The 17,813-nt window shown below is 38.9% G+C and overlaps 1 protein-coding gene across 1 annotated transcript in view; it reads right to left on the bottom strand.

Moving 5' to 3' along the window:
• Nucleotides 1-17,293, bottom strand: part of LOC140243945 (uncharacterized) — a 34,234-nt gene extending 16,941 nt beyond the window's left edge. The window contains exons 1-7 of the mRNA XM_072323618.1: nucleotides 17,207-17,293; nucleotides 15,833-16,056; nucleotides 10,973-11,177; nucleotides 6,331-6,489; nucleotides 4,357-4,563; nucleotides 2,558-2,689; nucleotides 854-985 (exon numbers count right to left, since the gene is read on the bottom strand). Coding sequence (XP_072179719.1) covers nucleotides 854-985; nucleotides 2,558-2,689; nucleotides 4,357-4,563; nucleotides 6,331-6,489; nucleotides 10,973-11,177; nucleotides 15,833-16,056; nucleotides 17,207-17,291 — 1,144 coding nt within the window. The 5' untranslated portion in view covers nucleotides 17,292-17,293. The remainder of the gene's footprint in view (nucleotides 1-853; nucleotides 986-2,557; nucleotides 2,690-4,356; nucleotides 4,564-6,330; nucleotides 6,490-10,972; nucleotides 11,178-15,832; nucleotides 16,057-17,206) is intronic.
• Between the last annotated feature and the right edge of the window lie 520 nt (nucleotides 17,294-17,813).

Raw genomic sequence — 17,813 nt, 5'->3', positions numbered from 1 at the left:
AGTGTCAAACATACTGTTCTCTGCATTCTCCATTGTAGGTGAGAATGACATACACTAAAGCAAGAAATATTTGCGGCATGAAATTTTTGCAAAATGCCACTGGCATCCAATGCATTATAGTGTAAACAAGAACTTTCGTGTGTATTTTAATTTTGCGAATCTTTTCTCTCACCTAAATTGCAAAATTACAATGAACACAAAACTATGTGGTTTTTACAGTAGTGAGTTTAATGACTAGTGTTCTGCCCCCATATCAAAGATATACACACAACATACTTCCATTACTTCATACAAGGCAAACAGTCACTTCCATCTCATCAGCTGGTGCTAATGTCATAATCATGGTGCTCTACTGGGGTATACGTGCTATACTCTAAAAAAGTGTGCCTCTTTCTGTCTGTGTGTGTGTTAAATAAATATCAATACAACTAAACACACACATATATATTTGATATGCAGCATTATTTCTCCTTACATTATATCTGTCACTGACAGGATAGACAGATAGGCAGAGAGAATGAGGGACAGAAAGAGAAGAACTGGGAGCTCCTAGTGATAGAGTGACAGAAAGAGTCAAAAACAGATGAAAGGCAGAGGGAGGGAGAGAAAAAGGATTAAAGAAAGGATTAAGAAAAAGGAATGAAGGAGATAAAGGCAGTACTGCAATGCCAAGAAATATGTGCAATGGTACCATTGTCTCTTGGCAGTAGTGAGTGGTATGATGTGAGGATACTACACTAATAAATTAGCTGGCATTCTAGACTCCTCAATTTTAGAGTTAGGGATTAATTGGCGGGCGATTAATATTACATTTCACTATGAGTTAATAGCGAGGGAGGGACTGCAAACTTACGCTTCCGCCTTTCGCACAGTTCCCCATGAAAGCGTTCTGGACAGTGACAAATGAACTGGCTTCCAAAAGCAATGCATGTGCCCCCTTGCATGCAAGGGGAGGGGTGGCACGGCAGTGTCCCCCGAGAGGGCACTGTCAGCAATATTGGGGGGGGGGGGGGAGACATTAGTGGAATGATGAAGCAAGTGCAGAAGAAAGGGAACACAGGACGAGAAAGAAAGATACAAGAGGAGAAAGAGAGAGAAAGAATAAAGAAAAAGAGCGAAGGTGATTAGCATTATGGAGGAGATGATGACAATTAACAAATGGATATTAGAGAGAGAGAGTTTGACAAAGAAAAAGTGAAAAAAAAAAAAGAGACAGAGAAGAAATGGGGGGGGGGAGATGAGGCCTTACAAATACAAAAGTAAGCAAGTGAGATTATACAATAATCATATGAAAGGGCAAAGAGATTTCAAGAATGAGAGAAGTAGAATGAAGGATTTTTTGGTGTGATTTAGTAGTGATGAAAATTATGAAAATGGGTGAGAGAAACAAAATAAAGAGGAATACATTTTTTAGATAAAAGAGATTCCATGAATATAATCAAGAAGATCAGAATGACCCATTCAGAATGATCAATAGCACTCTCCATTGACATGGTGACACATCAGAAAGCTATGTAGATTAAAGGGATCATGAAACAATGAAAAGAGGTAGCATGAATATTCAATCAATCTGCAATTATGAACAATGCTCACTGCCAAGTGTATGCTACAAAATTCATACTTTCTTTCATTTCTTGTTTTCTTCCACCTCAGCCATTCAATTCTGCTGTATGAGAACTCATTTCTATTGTTGATCTTTTTGGATTTTTTCTTTTTACTAGAGTGGAAACAACAGATAAAGACTTCGTCTCTTAAGAGATGATGATGCGCAAGATATCGATGGAATCGCTCTTATGCGTATCTTTGCAAGCTTGAGTAATTTTGTATGAGCAATTTGTTGAGCTTGGTCATTACCCACATAATACCCTTGGCTGTGTGACTAATACCAAATAACCACTACACATTTCCTATTATCATTATTATCATTATCATTTTGATTATTATTCATTTGGCATTTCAACATAACACACTCTGCATCTTACATCTACTTGGCTCTGATGGATCTCATAACAAGTTTTAACATTTGCATTATTCAAATGCTATTTCTGTTGAGGACAGCAACAGGCCGTCTTCTCCCACGCGAAGCTCTATTCAATACCGCAACTCTCTGAGGTACATCACCACCCCCACATCATGATCACATGATCACAAGAAAGCATGGCAAACAGTGAAATATAGGGTAGAAGTAGATAGAGCTCCAGGAGAGGCACTGCTACCTTGATACAATTAGAGCAATCATTTATGGCCCACACATCGGACTCGAGACGGCAGAATTCACTTCGCTGTATCTTCAGAGGTCACAGGAGAAGCCATTGGAGGACAATTTACTACACAACAACAGCGCAACAAGACACAACTTTGCCAAGGAACTTCTAATGTGTTTTCCAACCATGTTTGTTTGTTTTTTGTTTGTTTGTTTGTTTGTTTGTTTTTTTTTTAATTACAATGTACATGCACACACAGAAATGGAAGCATGCTGCAATTCATTCAGATAGACCCGGCCCTGGATCTTCTGAGCATGCACCAAAGATGGCTACGATTATGCACTCTTCCTCACCTTGGCACCGGGAGGTTCTATCCTCATCGGAACTGTCGCCACAGTTATCTCTGGAGTTGCAGACCAGCTGCAAAAGGACACAGTGGCCATTCTCGCAGGTGAAGTAGTTGGATGGACACAGCATCCCTGGCCCTGAGGAAACAAAGAGGAAATGACATTCATGATTTTCAAGATGCATACTGCAACACGGCATTAAGTCTACTGTGCTTGTTTTATCGCACTTAATTTACATTTCCTAATAAAAAAAAAAACAAAAAATTGTACTGATGCTGCACCAAGACAATGCAGAGGGATTACAGCCCACCAGTCCCATAACAGACGCATTCACATTGCGCTCACTGTCTCGTAACAACTCTCATGCAGTCCTGTGATCTAGCGCATTCATATTGAAGAATGTTTGTTCTGCACTGAAGCACCAGTTTTCTGATTATGCACGATTCATCACTGGGGGCTTTGGCCAGGAAAAATAAAAAAAGAAGAAATCTTTGGATGCACATTATTTCTGTCACTCCTGACATAAACTGCTGTAGTGTTTTTGTGCAAACATTGATTGAAACAAGAAGTGTACACAAATATATGTGCATAAACATGATGTTATTTTTAACATTCATCACTATCAAAATAATAATTTCCTAGAACTGATGGGCCTGTCAATACTGTAGGAGTCATATATCTAACATGTCTATTTTTTCTTGAATGAGTGACTTTTCCATAATATCACGAGTGGTTAAAGTCCCTATCAGAGACTATAGTTATGAACAGAGAAATGTATAAAAGCACTTTGCATTCATGTTGGGATCAGAGTTACTATTTCTGCATGTTGTTGAATTTGCAACTAGGACTTGACTTAAGAAATTCACGAAAATGAAACCTCCACAAAATATATGACAGACAGTTCCGTATACACCATTTTAAATGACAGTATGTTTGCATTTTGGACTGTTTGCAATGGAATTGTACCAAGACACATTCACACTGACACCCATCCAGGTACAGCACCAGTGCTACAACAGGACCGGCCTAGTATCAATCTGTTACAGGGGCGAACCATGACAAACCACACTAGTGCAGTTTATTATGGAGGTACAAATTCAAACTGCCACCCTTCTCAGTACAACAGAGTTCCAACACACATACAGCAGCTGGGATAAGTGGGCAATGTGGATGCAGTATCAGTTGTCACAACTAACCCGGGTATTCCAACTATTTTTGTTAGATTTCTTTCTTTTACATTTGTATCTTCTCCTTCTTGGGGGGGGGGGGATTAATGTGAGCATCAAAACTTTGAAACCTACAAATGTACTCTGCATCTCCGTTTCACCCACAGTGAGACACAACTGATATCACACAGGTATATATATATATAGAGAGAGAGAGAGAGAGAGAGAGAGAAAGATAGAGAGATAGGTAGACAGAATGGAAGACTTGAACACAGGGCTGAATACTATAAAACGAGGAATGGTCGCGTGCATTTTAATTTCACAAATTTCGTGAGAGCCAAAATTTGTGAAATTAAAATGCACATGAATGTTCTTATCTACACTATACACATTGAATGTTTAGAGGCAACTTGTGAAAAATTTCATGCTGCGAAAAAAGGCCTTCGGCTCCAATTTGCAAAAACTTCATGCTGCAAATATATTGTGTTCTACGGTAAATAAATGAAAGAATGCAAGAAATATCAGAAGAAATGAAGAATGAATGGAAGAAAGGAGGACAGAAATAGAAAGCAAAAAGAAAGAAAGAAAGAAAGAAAGAAAGAAAGAAAGAAAGCAGACAAAGATTCCCTTCTACTTCACCTGCTTGGATGTAGAAGGAGAACTGGGCATGGAAGGAGGCGCCCGCTGACGTGGACCCTTTCCAGCGGACATAGAGCTTCTCGTGGGTGGACTGGATGTGGTAGCCAGCCTGGGCAGTGCGGGCAAAGTACAGTGGGGGAGCCTGCGACGTCAGACCATCGCGGATCTCCAGGGTGCTGATATCCCCACTCTCCGTCTTTCTAAACTCTACGAAAATTGGGAGGGGGGAGGGGAGGGACAAAGAACAGGGAAATATTCGAAAACATTGAAAGCTTTGCACACAAAAGGAAAACATGGTAGGCAGGCATTTTGGTTTGATGATTTAGGCTCTGGAAGGAAGGAAGGAAGGAGGAAGGAAGGATGGCATTTCCTTGATCTGGATCCAATTGGGGTATACTAACAGAAATAAAACCTAAAAAACTACAGATAAATGATGTAACATGGCATGCTCAAAGAAAGAAAGAAAAAAAAAAAAAACAATTGCAAGTATCATGACCAAGATGATCAATGAAAGGAGTGTGATCCACATGAAGAGTCTCTCTCCAGATTACTGTCAGAGTAAACTCCATATGTGACCGTGCACCTCAAAACGAACATAAAGTCGCACACACTGATCTTGCGTGAGGACTGAAAATAAGTGAAATGGGTCAACCTAGCCGATCTTGACTTTTTCATATTTTCTGAAAGAGCGGGTCTTCTTTTACATTATGCTGAAATTTGGTATCATAAAACGGGCAGGAAAGTGCGTTTTTTTAGCAGTTTAACTCGAACATTTTTGGTAGAATAGTGTGATTAGGTGTGTCTTTAGACTCCCTTTTTCATTTCTGAAAAACCTTGTGCACACTCTTCACTTTCAACTCTAATAACTTTTGAATGGATAGTGCTACTGCTTTGAAAGTTGAAATTAATTATTGACAGAATGTGTTAATGAAGCATGCTTAATTTCAGTTTAATCTGATAATCCCTTCATTGTTGTTACCCTGGTGGTTTACTTCCTGTTTTTTGTCCCATTCATCGCACAGCCAGCACGGCTTGGTAAAGATTAAGCGCTTGAATAGACACTGTACTTCAGAGCCTCTTTTCTCAGTTCACACTTTTCCTGAGTGTGTGCTTTCTTTCCAATATTTAGATAGGTTAGGAGAGTCCATTTGATTTGAGTTATGCATCATTTTAAAGCTTAAAGTCTGCTCTTTCAGAATCTGGTCTTAACTAAAAATTAATGTCTGGCGACTTTTCGTTTGTTTTGAGGTGCAGGGTCACATATATAGTTTGTATTACTTTAATAGCCATCTTAACCCGATTTTGCTACAATACACATTTTCCATAGACACTATACTTGGGACTTGTCCACAACGGGTTAAGGCTGGAGAGTCATGTCATGTGATTACCTCATTTCATCATCATTTTGGTCATGTGACAGCAATATCACCTGATTACAAAGATCAACTTGCTTTGCACACTTTACAAACTGCCATTACTTGTGAACTTTCCTGATAGAAGAACTGCCCTCATTTTAGTACCTTACATTCTTTCATAGACTTCAAATTGTTTGCATTTAGTTGTCCTAGTGCAATAATTGTGGCATTAGCTACCCTAATTAGCACTTCTTATCATCAACTTTCCACTTGAGAGGATACTGTTTCAATAGATAATGTACTACACAGACACAACAAAAATGGGGTTATGAAAACAACCTAATACTTGCAGCACTACCTAATCCTGCTTGATCATCTTTATACTATACAAAGCCTCATTCAAAAGAATAATAATCACTTCAGTGCAACGGAATGAAGTCAGGTATCTCAGAATGCACAATACCAAATAGAGTAGATCTTAAAAGTTGTGGGCCTCAGGTACGCATGTATTAATATAGTGACAATGGAAAAGATAGCATTACCAAAAGCCAAAGTAAAACAAATGTTAGCCTTGCAAGTTTATTGTACAAGTGGATGTTTCTGCCAGTCATACATGTACCTTCTATGATGAAGAGAATGTTGAGGTGTGGCTCTGCCTGGATATACCAGATGATGTCGATGTCGATGCCCCCGCTGAAGCTGTTGCTCCCTAAGGATGGAATGGTGTAGGCTAGGATGCCCTGTTCTAGGGATACCTGGGGGATGACTGTTCTTGTATCTGGGAGGGCAGGGCAGATATAGAAGAAACAAAACAACAACAATTACACCATAATGAACCGAAAGAAGAGGTTGAAAGTGCAGGGACGAGCTGACTGCTGCCCTGGTAGACAAGGGAGAAGCATGATGCGGGCAAGCACCTGATGCAACATTGTACATAACCTTGTTAAAGTCTCCAGTTCTTCCAAATACAGAGGATGCGCATTGGAACATCAATACTACCTGAATGCATCTATTATTAATGAATGGCAAACAGATATTTCGACAGTTACGACCACCAGATGATATTAAAGTGATTAAGCTATAGATGCATCACCTAATGGCTATGGTGAAAAAAAAAACCCAAACCCCCACAACAAACAAGTGGATCTTCATACATACATTGTAACATCGATCATGACATCTCGTTCTACACGAGACTCCTGTTTCACATGTACAATTATGTGAAATGACAGTCCTACAACTTTTCTTGAAAGAGATTTTTTTTTCTTCCATTGTTTAATGCGTGATAATTCCTGGATGCTGTGCTTTTACACATCTCCAAGACAGAGGAATTGCTCACTCCCTCCACACTTTGATAAGAGGAATCATACATGAGTACTTGTCACTTTGGATAAAACTTAGGGTTTCCATCAAGCAATATCTTTGACATTTATCCACACACATCCAATTTGTGAAAACAAAGAAAAGAAAAATAAAACCTCTCCCTCCTTGATATATAGGCATGCTCATATTCAGGAGTACTGGAGGTAATTGGAAGATGCAATCTCTACATTCCTGTACATTTCTAGGGTGTAAGATTAAACCAGTTATCTATCCCTAAGCCTTAATTGTTGTCGGAAGTTCTTTCCTCTCCCTATCTCTCTCGATTTCTCTCTTAAACTTTATCTCTCTGAAGCACGTGTTCTGGGAATTTATCGCTGCTGACCTACATCTACATGTAGATCACAAGTAAACTTCCTGAAGATCAGCATATTCAGATACTGTACATGTATGTACAGTCAATCCTGCAACTAGAAACCACTCAGGGAAGAAATCCAAGGTGGCCTTTATAGAGAGACGGCCACTACAAACAGGCTGGCAGCTCATCTTGTTTTTACTGTAACATACAATGTACATTTGTACATCACAAGCACATGCACATATCCTTTACACATATGAAACTTTCACGAATTTCACAATAAGCCGAGACTCACAAATTTAAAGGAAAATGCACATAAAAGTTTTTGTCTACACAATATTGTATATGCCAGTGGAGGAATGAACAGTTTACCCCTTCCAAGTAATTGAATTGATCCAATTCATACATATTGGTACGCATGCAACAGTACACAGTACAGCTGAAGCGCTTCTGAAGTCAACTGCTAGTATGCAGACAACTGATAAAATTGTGCACATTCATTCATTTCTGTTATTTTAAACTATGTGTGATTAGTAGTACACATTTTGTTTTAGTTTTGTGGTCAGCAAGTCATGAAAGTTTCAGGCTGCAACTAGAAATGTCGCTTTGGCGACTGGTATGCCTCCGCCATAATGCATGATTTTCCCAATAGGTCTAGATAGTACATGTGGACACTGTGTGATTACATTTTCATAAAATTGGCAAAATATTGGAATGACAAGTTTGTCACAAATGTGTTGAATGTTCACCTTCCTTGACGTAGGTTTAATTGGATGAATAGGAGAGCATGTATCTAGGGATTTAAGGACTTTAACTTGACTTTGACCCATTCATACATTTAGGCATTGAGTAATTTTCAAGGTACAGGTGTGGAGAAAAAGTGCAATTTCTGAATTGAATAGTAAATTGTTACCATTTTCATCTGGCCCTTGACCCTAAAATTCATAAGATAATTACTTTCAGGTAGAACATGTATAATATGTACTAAGTTTCAAGGTAACTTGAGCCACTTCCGAGATATGGAGGAAAAAGTTAGTTCAGCACTTTCACTTGATCTTTGACCTTTTAGGCAAAAAGAGAAAAAAAAAACTTTCCAGAGAATTTCTATTAGGTTACACACGCATACACCAAGTGTAAAAAAATAACCCTGCTGGCATTGCATAAATATGAGGGTAATAGTAAAATTTTGAAGTCTTGCACTTGACCTTTGACCCTATGAACCCTACATTCTCTAGATAATCACTTCCAGTCAGTACATGTATACTATGTTCCATGAAGATACCTTGAACAATTTTCCAAGGTACTGAGAAAAAAAAGAAGTTTTAATATTTTTACTTGACCTTTTGACCTTTGACCTTTGACCTCATGACCCAAACTTTCACCAGAGAATCTTAATTGGGTAATACATGTATACACTAAGTTTCAAGAAAATATCTTCAGGCATTCAATAGATATGGTGGAAATAGTGAAATTTTATGTATTTGACCTTGACCTTTTGACCTTTGACCTTGAGCATGTGCACCCAAAAGTTGATAGGCACAACTTCACCCCCTAATACACATACATGCCAAGTTTCATTAGGATACCTCAACAGGTTTCGATAGTTACCTTGTCCACAAAATTCATTACGGACGGACGGAAGGACGGACGGACGGGCGGACGGACGGGCGGACGGACGGACGGACGGACGGACGGACAACCCGAAAACATAATGCCTCCGGCACCACTTCGTGGCGGAGGCATAAAAAAAGGCTGCTGGCTCCAATTTGCAAAGATCTGGTTTCACAGCATTGTGGCCCAAAATCTTTTCTAATTGATGACAGCGCCTACTTTCTACTGATGACTAACATGTGATGACCTGGGTAAATTGAGGATGCTGCTCTGTTATTACAGGCCGCCAAAATCTGGGGTGGGATAGTCATTAACCGCGGTGTGCAGAGTTCCTGCGTCTATTGACCCTCCCACGACCATCCAGGGTGTCCTGATTGGGTGTTAGTGAACCAATGAGAACAGCAGAGCAGCAAACTTTAGTTTTGGTCTGAATCATGCATCTTCCTTTCTGAAAATGAGTGTGATACCTTGTTGAATGATGTACATGGAGATGTGAAAAAAAAAAAAAAACCCTCTTTAAAAAAAAAAAAAAAAAAAAAAAATCAAAGAATGATGTTGCTGTCTCTGTTTCCCCTGCTGAATCTGCATTTTCCTGACATTTTTAATCATAGGTAATCACTTCATAGCCTTAAAAAAAAAAAATGTTGTGTACCCTGGACCCTCCAATGTTTAAACAAAATGGAACACATACTTTACACATTGGTAGAATTTTTCAAAACTAAGAAGACACAAATATGTCTTAGCTGTCACAAACATGCAATTGTAAATAATGCACTTGTGTGTACGTGTGTACATGTATGTATACCTTGCCCTGCACATAGTCAATATCATAAAATGGATCCAGTTGGGAAGGTGTTAAAGTTCAGCACTTTGACAAATAAAAATGAGAGCTGTTTAATCCCCCACATATCTCTCTGTTCATGGCTGGGTTTATGATAAGCATGATGTAATAGGAAAGACAATATGTGCTTAAATGCAACAGAGAAAATAATCTGAAAATAGAATCCAGAATTTCCATTGCTCTTTCACAAATTATCTGCTTCCCACCACCTATTGTATATATCTCCATCTCCCTACCCCTCATCCTTTGCTCCCCACCCCCCTCCCCTCAAAAGGGACACATGTTGTACATGAAATTTCTTATATATGTAGTGACTTTTATTTTGATTTAATTTAATCAAACTTTCTTTATTTTCCATTTCCATAACAAAAAGATAGAATTATACACAATCATAAAGACAACATGATTTTCTGAATACAGAGTATTTTAATTATAACTACATGCAGATTTAAAAATTTGTCAACAAGGACAAATTAAGTGATCCGATGTGTCTGGAAGTAAATGTTTTGAGCGCGGACCTCAATTCAGATGACCCCATCCATTACATCTGTGACTGGGGACAAATGGTCGTGTGATTTCTGAGATTCTCATCAAAGAAAAGGATATCATACCTGCCATCATGCCTACAAAATTTAAAACTGATATGGGATATTCTACTAACAAAGATACAAAATGAAAATTCTCAATATATGAACCTCATTTGCACATCAAAGATGGCATCTACGGAAAAAGTTCATTATCTAGTGAAATTGTTCTTTTGATATGATTTATATGTGTGCAAAGTATGGCGACATATGTATGCCACATATTTACGTACCAAGATACAGGATGAGATATTTTTTACCTTTGACCCTACTTTACACATATCCAAAGATGGCATCCGAGGAAAAAGTACTTATTTTTTTTTTTTTTTTTTTACATGATCCAGTTATGATTCAATCCAACTGGTTGACAGCCCTATCTGCCCTAGCCCTCAAGAACAAAGCTTGACAAGCTTCTGATGAGTACTCTCAGGACCCGTATCACTTCCAGTAAAAATCCACAAAGATGGACGCAATGGACTCGCAGCTCGGAAACCCGTTTCCTCCCATACCCAATGGCTGTAGAGATACAAAAGACAGCCATACTCACCCGAGAAGATACTCTCCATCTCTTCTTTCTCCTGTCTGCCAATGAAGCGGTAGTGGGCGCTGAACGTGCGGAAGCCGGAGAACGCCCTCGGTCCGTCGGCCTGGACTCCCAGCGTCACGACCAAGCTGCTTCCCGGGCTCATGATAGCGGCTGGCCGGTTGATGCCAACATGGTTTAAGGGAGTCCTGCCATTTTGAAAGTCAATCTGGGAGAAACAGGCGACGGAGTTTATGTACGAATGAAGTGTACCTACTGTTTGAACTCCCTAACTAATGAAAGTTTTCAGTATCAAAGTGTAAACTGTACGTAAAAAAAAAAAACAAAAAAACTAGAAATGTCGCTACGGCGACTGGTGTATGCCTCCGCCATAATACATGGTTCTCCTAATAGGTCTATTAGTACAATGTCTTGACAATGTGTGATGACAGTTTCACACAATTGGCAAAATATTAAAATGACAGGTTTGCCACAAATGTGCTGAATGTTCACTTTCCTAGAACTAGGTTCAATTGGATGAATGATTAAAACGTCAGAGTGCAGGTATTTGGGGGAACTGATGATTTTCACTTGACTTTTGACCCTTTTACAAGTTCATGCATTGAGTAATTTTCAAGGTATTGAGAAAAAGTATAATTTCAGTATCAAATGGTAAAATAGTATTATCGAAACCTGGCCTTTGACCTTTGACCCCACAGTTCCAAAGAGAATCACTGTTAGGTAGAACATGCATAAATATGTAAGTTTCATGACAATACCTTGAGTTATTTTTGAGATATGGAGGAAAAAGTGCAATTTAGCACTTTCACTTGACCTTTGACCTTTTGACCTTTGACCTTTTGGCAAGAAACTTCCCACAGAATATATATTGGGTTATACATGCATACATCAAGTTTTAAAAAAATCCTTCAGGCACTGCATAAATATAAGGAAAGTAGTTATATTTTGAGGAGTTAACCTTGACCTTTGACCCCTGACCTTTGACCCATGACCCCCAACTTCCCTAGATAATCACTGCCCATCGGTACAAGCATATATACTAAGTTCCATGAAGATACCTTGAACCATTTGCGAGATATGGAGAAAAACATGAAATTTCATTTTTTTTTTCACAAAATAACCTGTGACCTTTGACCTTTGACCCTGTGACCCTATAATCCACACAAAGTTTCATCCCCCAAGGATATACCCTCATACCAAGTTTGATGCAAAACCACCACACGGTTCTTGAGATATCAACAAAAACAAAACGGGACGGACGGACGTACGGACGGACGGACGACCCGAAAACATAATGCCTCCGGCCACTTCGTTGGCGGAGGCATAAAAAAACCTTAAACTTTGCAAAATGTCAGGGATAACAATAAAATAGCCACAAGGAGGGAATGGAGAAAGATTCCCCAAGTCTTGTGTCGTGTACAGTAATAATTTGTGTACACTCATTCCAATACACAGTGAAGCCACTGACATCAAGGTGACACTAATTTTGAAATTGATCACAAATCTGCACAATACAGGGCCGTGAATGGCAACAACCCACTGTTAGAACCAACACTTGCTGTCGTGCGGAAGCTCGGTGGTCTAGTGGAGATGACGCCTGTCCGAAGATCAGGAGGTCGTGGGTTCGAATCCTGCTCGAGTATGTACGCCCATGATTTTTATCATGGCTACTACTACAACACTGATCAATTCAGTGCTTATTTACGTCGATGTTGGGCAATTTGTCAATCAGTTGCAATGAAAACATCTCGACGGAAGAATTTCCTAATTTGAATAATAAAAGCAGTACCCGCTGCATGCTGTAAGGATTAGAACCAACACTTGCTGTCGGGCGGAAGCTCGGTGGTCTAGTGGAGATGACGCCTGTCCCGAGATCAGGAAGTCGTGGGTTCGAATCCTGCTCGAGTATGTACGCCCATGATTTTTATCATGGCTACTACTACAACACTGATCAATTCAGTGCTTATTTACGTCGATGTTGGGCAATTTGTCAATCAGTTGCACTGAAAACATCTCGACGGAAGAATTTCCTAATTTGAATAATAAAAGCAGTACCCGCTGCATGCTGTCAGGATTAGAACCAACACTTGCTGTCGGGCGGAAGCTCGGTGGTCTAGTGGAGATGACGCCTGTCCCGAGATCAGGAAGTCCTGGGTTATCCTGCTCGAGTATGTACGCCCATGATTTTTATCATGGCTACTACTAAAACACTGATCAATTCAGTGCTTATTTACGTCGATGTTGGGCAATTTGTCAATCAGTTGCAACCCACTGTTTTCTGGAATCTTGGTGCAATACGTTCAACCATATCAATTTGTACAGAAATGACACTTTCCTTGCACAAGTTCAAAGGAAAACCTTTGAAAAGAGAGGGAAATATTGCTCAACCAAACTAAGCTGTTAGATTCAGTCATTTCTATTCAGCCATTCTGTCCAGAAAGAACAGAATTGTGACAGAATGTTCATGCTAGCTATATTTCTTTCTTATTCTGTACCCTCCCCCTTCCCTCTTTAAAGGAGACATCTGGATGATCAGTGTTTTACTGTACATTTTAACAACTATAAATCAGTTATACTGAGTACAGAGTTTCAGAATTTATAGTGATTGGGTTGAGGCATAAGAATGTTTTCAAAATTTACAAATTGCAATGAACAAGGATGATGACATGGCAGCCTCACCATAAGAATGCACGAGTTGGGACTCAAGGAAGCAGAACTAAAGAAGATGGCATGTACAATGTACATGTACAATGTATACATTCTACACGGGTGAACTTGTTAAGCAAGTGGTACAGTAATTGAAAATTACATTGATACATTTCTGAAATGCGTGAGGCTCTATGTCATCAACATTGTTTGGTGTATTTGAGAGTATTGTTTCTCTGCTCAAGGACCACAATAAATTCCACAAATCTATACATAAAGATGTTGATTATGTACTACATGATGTGAAATTTCAAAAAATCATCTGGAATGCCCCTTTAATCTGACAGAGAGGGGAGGGAAGGGGAAGGACACGGAAGCTTGATATCTAAATGTCTGTCATATTAAAACTTACAAAACATACTATCAGAACAATAGTGACAAAATTATCCACTCAAAAGTGGAAAAAACAAACAAAAACAAGATAAAGTACAGAAAACCACAAAACCTACACAGCTGATACTTGTATCTATGTTGAAGAATGCTCAACTGTCTATCTAGAACAATAGCTACACAATGTGCATATTGATACCGATAAACACACTACATGTTTTCCACACATGCTGGATATACATGTGTGTAATAGTCATTCTATTATTCAGCTCCATGACCCATCCAAATTTTGTAAAGTGTAAGGTACACAGTTTACAACATGTATGTATTCTTTCTAAAATGGAAGATGGTTACAGTCATACGTGCATGAAGCAATTGTTGTAAATTAGATACTTGTCAAAAAAAAAAAAAGAAGAAAATCTAGCAGGCCTTATTTAATGCCTCCTTGACAATCTCGAACAAGGAGGAATATATTATATACGTAACAATGTGTCATTGCCATTGTTTTCAAGATGTGAATAGAGACATCAGACTTCTGGCACATCCACCATTATGCCGGTTATAAAATTATACAGGTATCATCAAATTTTAGCATCCAGCACTCACGTCTACTGCTACAGACACAATTTGACATTAGAATGTACGTAAACACTGCCAGATCGACCGCCCATGCATGTGGGTGTTGGATGGGTAACATGATATCGCAAGGTTGACATTACAAGGTGTACATGTATTGCTACTAGAGACACTACATTTAGTGAGTGTGTATTTATGTTATCTGATCACTGCCTAATCATTCCCTCCTGTGAGACCACAAATTGTACACTTTAATATAAACAACATGCAAACTTTAACAGTAATGTGATGAGAAAGATAATTGGCACACTCAGCAAAGTAAATATGATCTCTAATATCTGCCACAAAAAGAAAAAACAAAAAAGAAGCTAGCTCAGAAAGTGGAGCCTATGACAACTCTGTTATGATCATCAACAAATGAACAACATGAAGATGTCTATGGTACAAAATGTATTTAGAAAGAAATGGTTTTGTGGGAGGATATAAGATGTGATATAATGTGTACATGTACAAGTGTGATGCACATATATATGGTCAAATAGAGACTGGCAACGCATTGCTAGTACATTTTACATGTATTTGCTTTGGTTGCAGTGGGCCATAACCTACTATCGTGCTACAAAATCATACGTGTATCTCATACTAACAAATCTTTAGGTCACTTTATTACATGTACATGTATTAAAAGTCATTTTGTCGACGTCATTTTGTCAAGAAATGATGCATCACGCGTTACCCGGGGTACCACGTTGTGTAGCACCACCTCACGTCCACTCGCGGACAGGCGCAGAGAAATACATGCACTGTGTGTGTGTACGTGTACATAGTCATTCCCATGCCACTGCATGTTATACCATGCATGCGTGTACTTCAGTGCAGTGTGCAGTGCAGTGCAGTGCAGTGCAGTGACAAGCGCGTGCTAGCTCCAGCACCAAAATAATTTCCACTTTTTGGCAACCCAGAGTACAACCTTTCTAAAGAAAATAAATAATTCAATGAAATGGCTGATTTGTATTTGGTACCCCGGGATACCATTTATGTCATCAAATGTTCATTTCGTTAACGAATGACAAAATGATCAAAACGAAATGACTGATTCTGTAACGAAATAGGCCATGTGACACTTGGCGCTCCATATAAATTGTCCATGGTTTAAACCATGGTTTCAATTGTACCACCTTTGTGAATTCGGGCCCTCATGTCTAACAATGTGAAATACGATAAACGGCTGCAGACACAAAATGTCATTACCTGCAGGTAGTCGGATACTCCATTCTGGAAGGCGACATTGCCTTGGTCGTTGAGGTGAAAGTCATCAAACACCAGTCTGATGAAGTCTGTGGCGTTTGAGTTGGTCAGCGTGTAGGTGCACTGGTAGAAGGAGTCTTCCCTGGGGTAGCTGTGGGGAAAGTTTGGGGCGGAGAAAGAGCCCTCCTGGTTGACGGACACTGACCCCACGATGCTGTCACCACAGGCTGGTGGGGTAAAGAAACCAAGTGGACAGGAATAACAAGACAGAGCATTAATACTATAGCCAGCAAATGTTGTTGTTGTTGTTGTTTTGGGTTTAATGGCAATCAGTCATATTTTGACTATTTTTGCCAGACTATATAATATCTGCTTCTAGCTTCATCCTTTCTACTGTAAAACGAGCAATGTTCACATGCATTTTAATTTCGCAAATTTCGTGAGGGCCAAGATTCGCGAAATTAAAATGCACGCAAAAGTTCTTGTCTACACTATACGCATTGAATGCCAGTGGCAATTCGCGAAAATTTCATGCCGCAAAGAAGGCGGTCGGCTCCAATTCACGAAAATTTCATGCCGCGAATATATGATGTTTTACAGAAGCATCTACAAGGGTGATGTGACACTTTTCACAATAGGTAAGTTTGCACTTCAACTCATTGAGGACGAGTCCCGAGTATACTCGGGCAGATGTCCATGGGAAATGCGAGTTGTAGCAAAATCAAGACCGTCCTCAACAGGTTTAGAAAAGATGATAAAGTTGATACAAATGTAGGTCCCATAACTGCAAATGTAGCAATGTAATACTGTTTTGCCATTTTGATGATAAATGTTGTATGAAATATTAGTCAGGTAGTGAGCTGTTATCAGTGTACCAGGGTATTAAAAATCACACAAGTAAATTCTATCTCTATCTGTTTCTAATATCTGAAAACTTCAATGCATAGATAGTTTATACAGTACAGCAGATCACATGAAAATATCTACAGTGTATCTTAATTACTTCATGAGAACTCTAAAACTTGTATACTTCATGTACATTAGCATCCATCTTCTTAAAGCTTTGAGTGAAAAAGTGATTTTACAACTACAAGATCTTTGAAATCTAATTTGAATCTTCACAGAAACAGGGCTAATTGCATCTACAGTATAAAACTACAATTGTATGTCAATACAGAACTCAGCAGTTTAATTATTAATAACAGAAATTAGGTGAAACATTATCTTAATGCAAAAATGGACATGAAAGATTAAAATAATAACTAATCAGGATAACAATGCTGCATTCATGAATGGAGATCACCATTACAGTGAGGCAGAAGGGTAGTAATGCAAGTGGGAGAATCATACATGTACGAAACAGATCATAGTTCTTACTGAGTGCATGTGTCACCCTCCAAAGGCAGTGCGAAAGCAAGAGGAACCAGTTCCACTGCAGGCATCTTCTGTGATTTGTTGTCATGGTAACGTCTGAAGAGGGATGGGGAGAAAAGAAGCATCAGAGATAGATGGCTGTTAGAATTAAGTACTGCAAAAACATGACATACAAAGTGAATAGTTGCTATGACTGCAAAAAAACAACAACAGAAAACAGAACTTCATTTTCAAACCTTGTCTGAACACAATACATTGATACACACATCCACGCAAATGTAGAAGAGCCAGAACTAGACAGAGATAAAGATAGACAAATACATGTAGCTAGATAGATACTAAATATTTATATTGACATACTACAAATGTACATACATAAAAATAGGTAGAGATTACCAAACCAGACAACTAGACATGAAGAAGCAACGTATAAGGGATAATGAAGTGGTATAAAAGGCAAAGATAAACAGTTCCCATGTGCACATGGCACATTGTACTTCCCAACATCAGTTGAAGGAGAATATTATGAGTCACAGGGAGATTCTAGAACCTGCCCTACATTATTTCCCTGTGAACTTTTTTTTTCCCCCTCCTTTTGGTGGTGGTGGTG

Source organism: Diadema setosum, chromosome 2 (genome assembly GCF_964275005.1).
Source record: "Diadema setosum chromosome 2, eeDiaSeto1, whole genome shotgun sequence".
NCBI classification, from domain to species: domain Eukaryota; kingdom Metazoa; phylum Echinodermata; class Echinoidea; order Diadematoida; family Diadematidae; genus Diadema; species Diadema setosum.
This window is presented reverse-complemented; position numbering and strand designations above follow the sequence as displayed.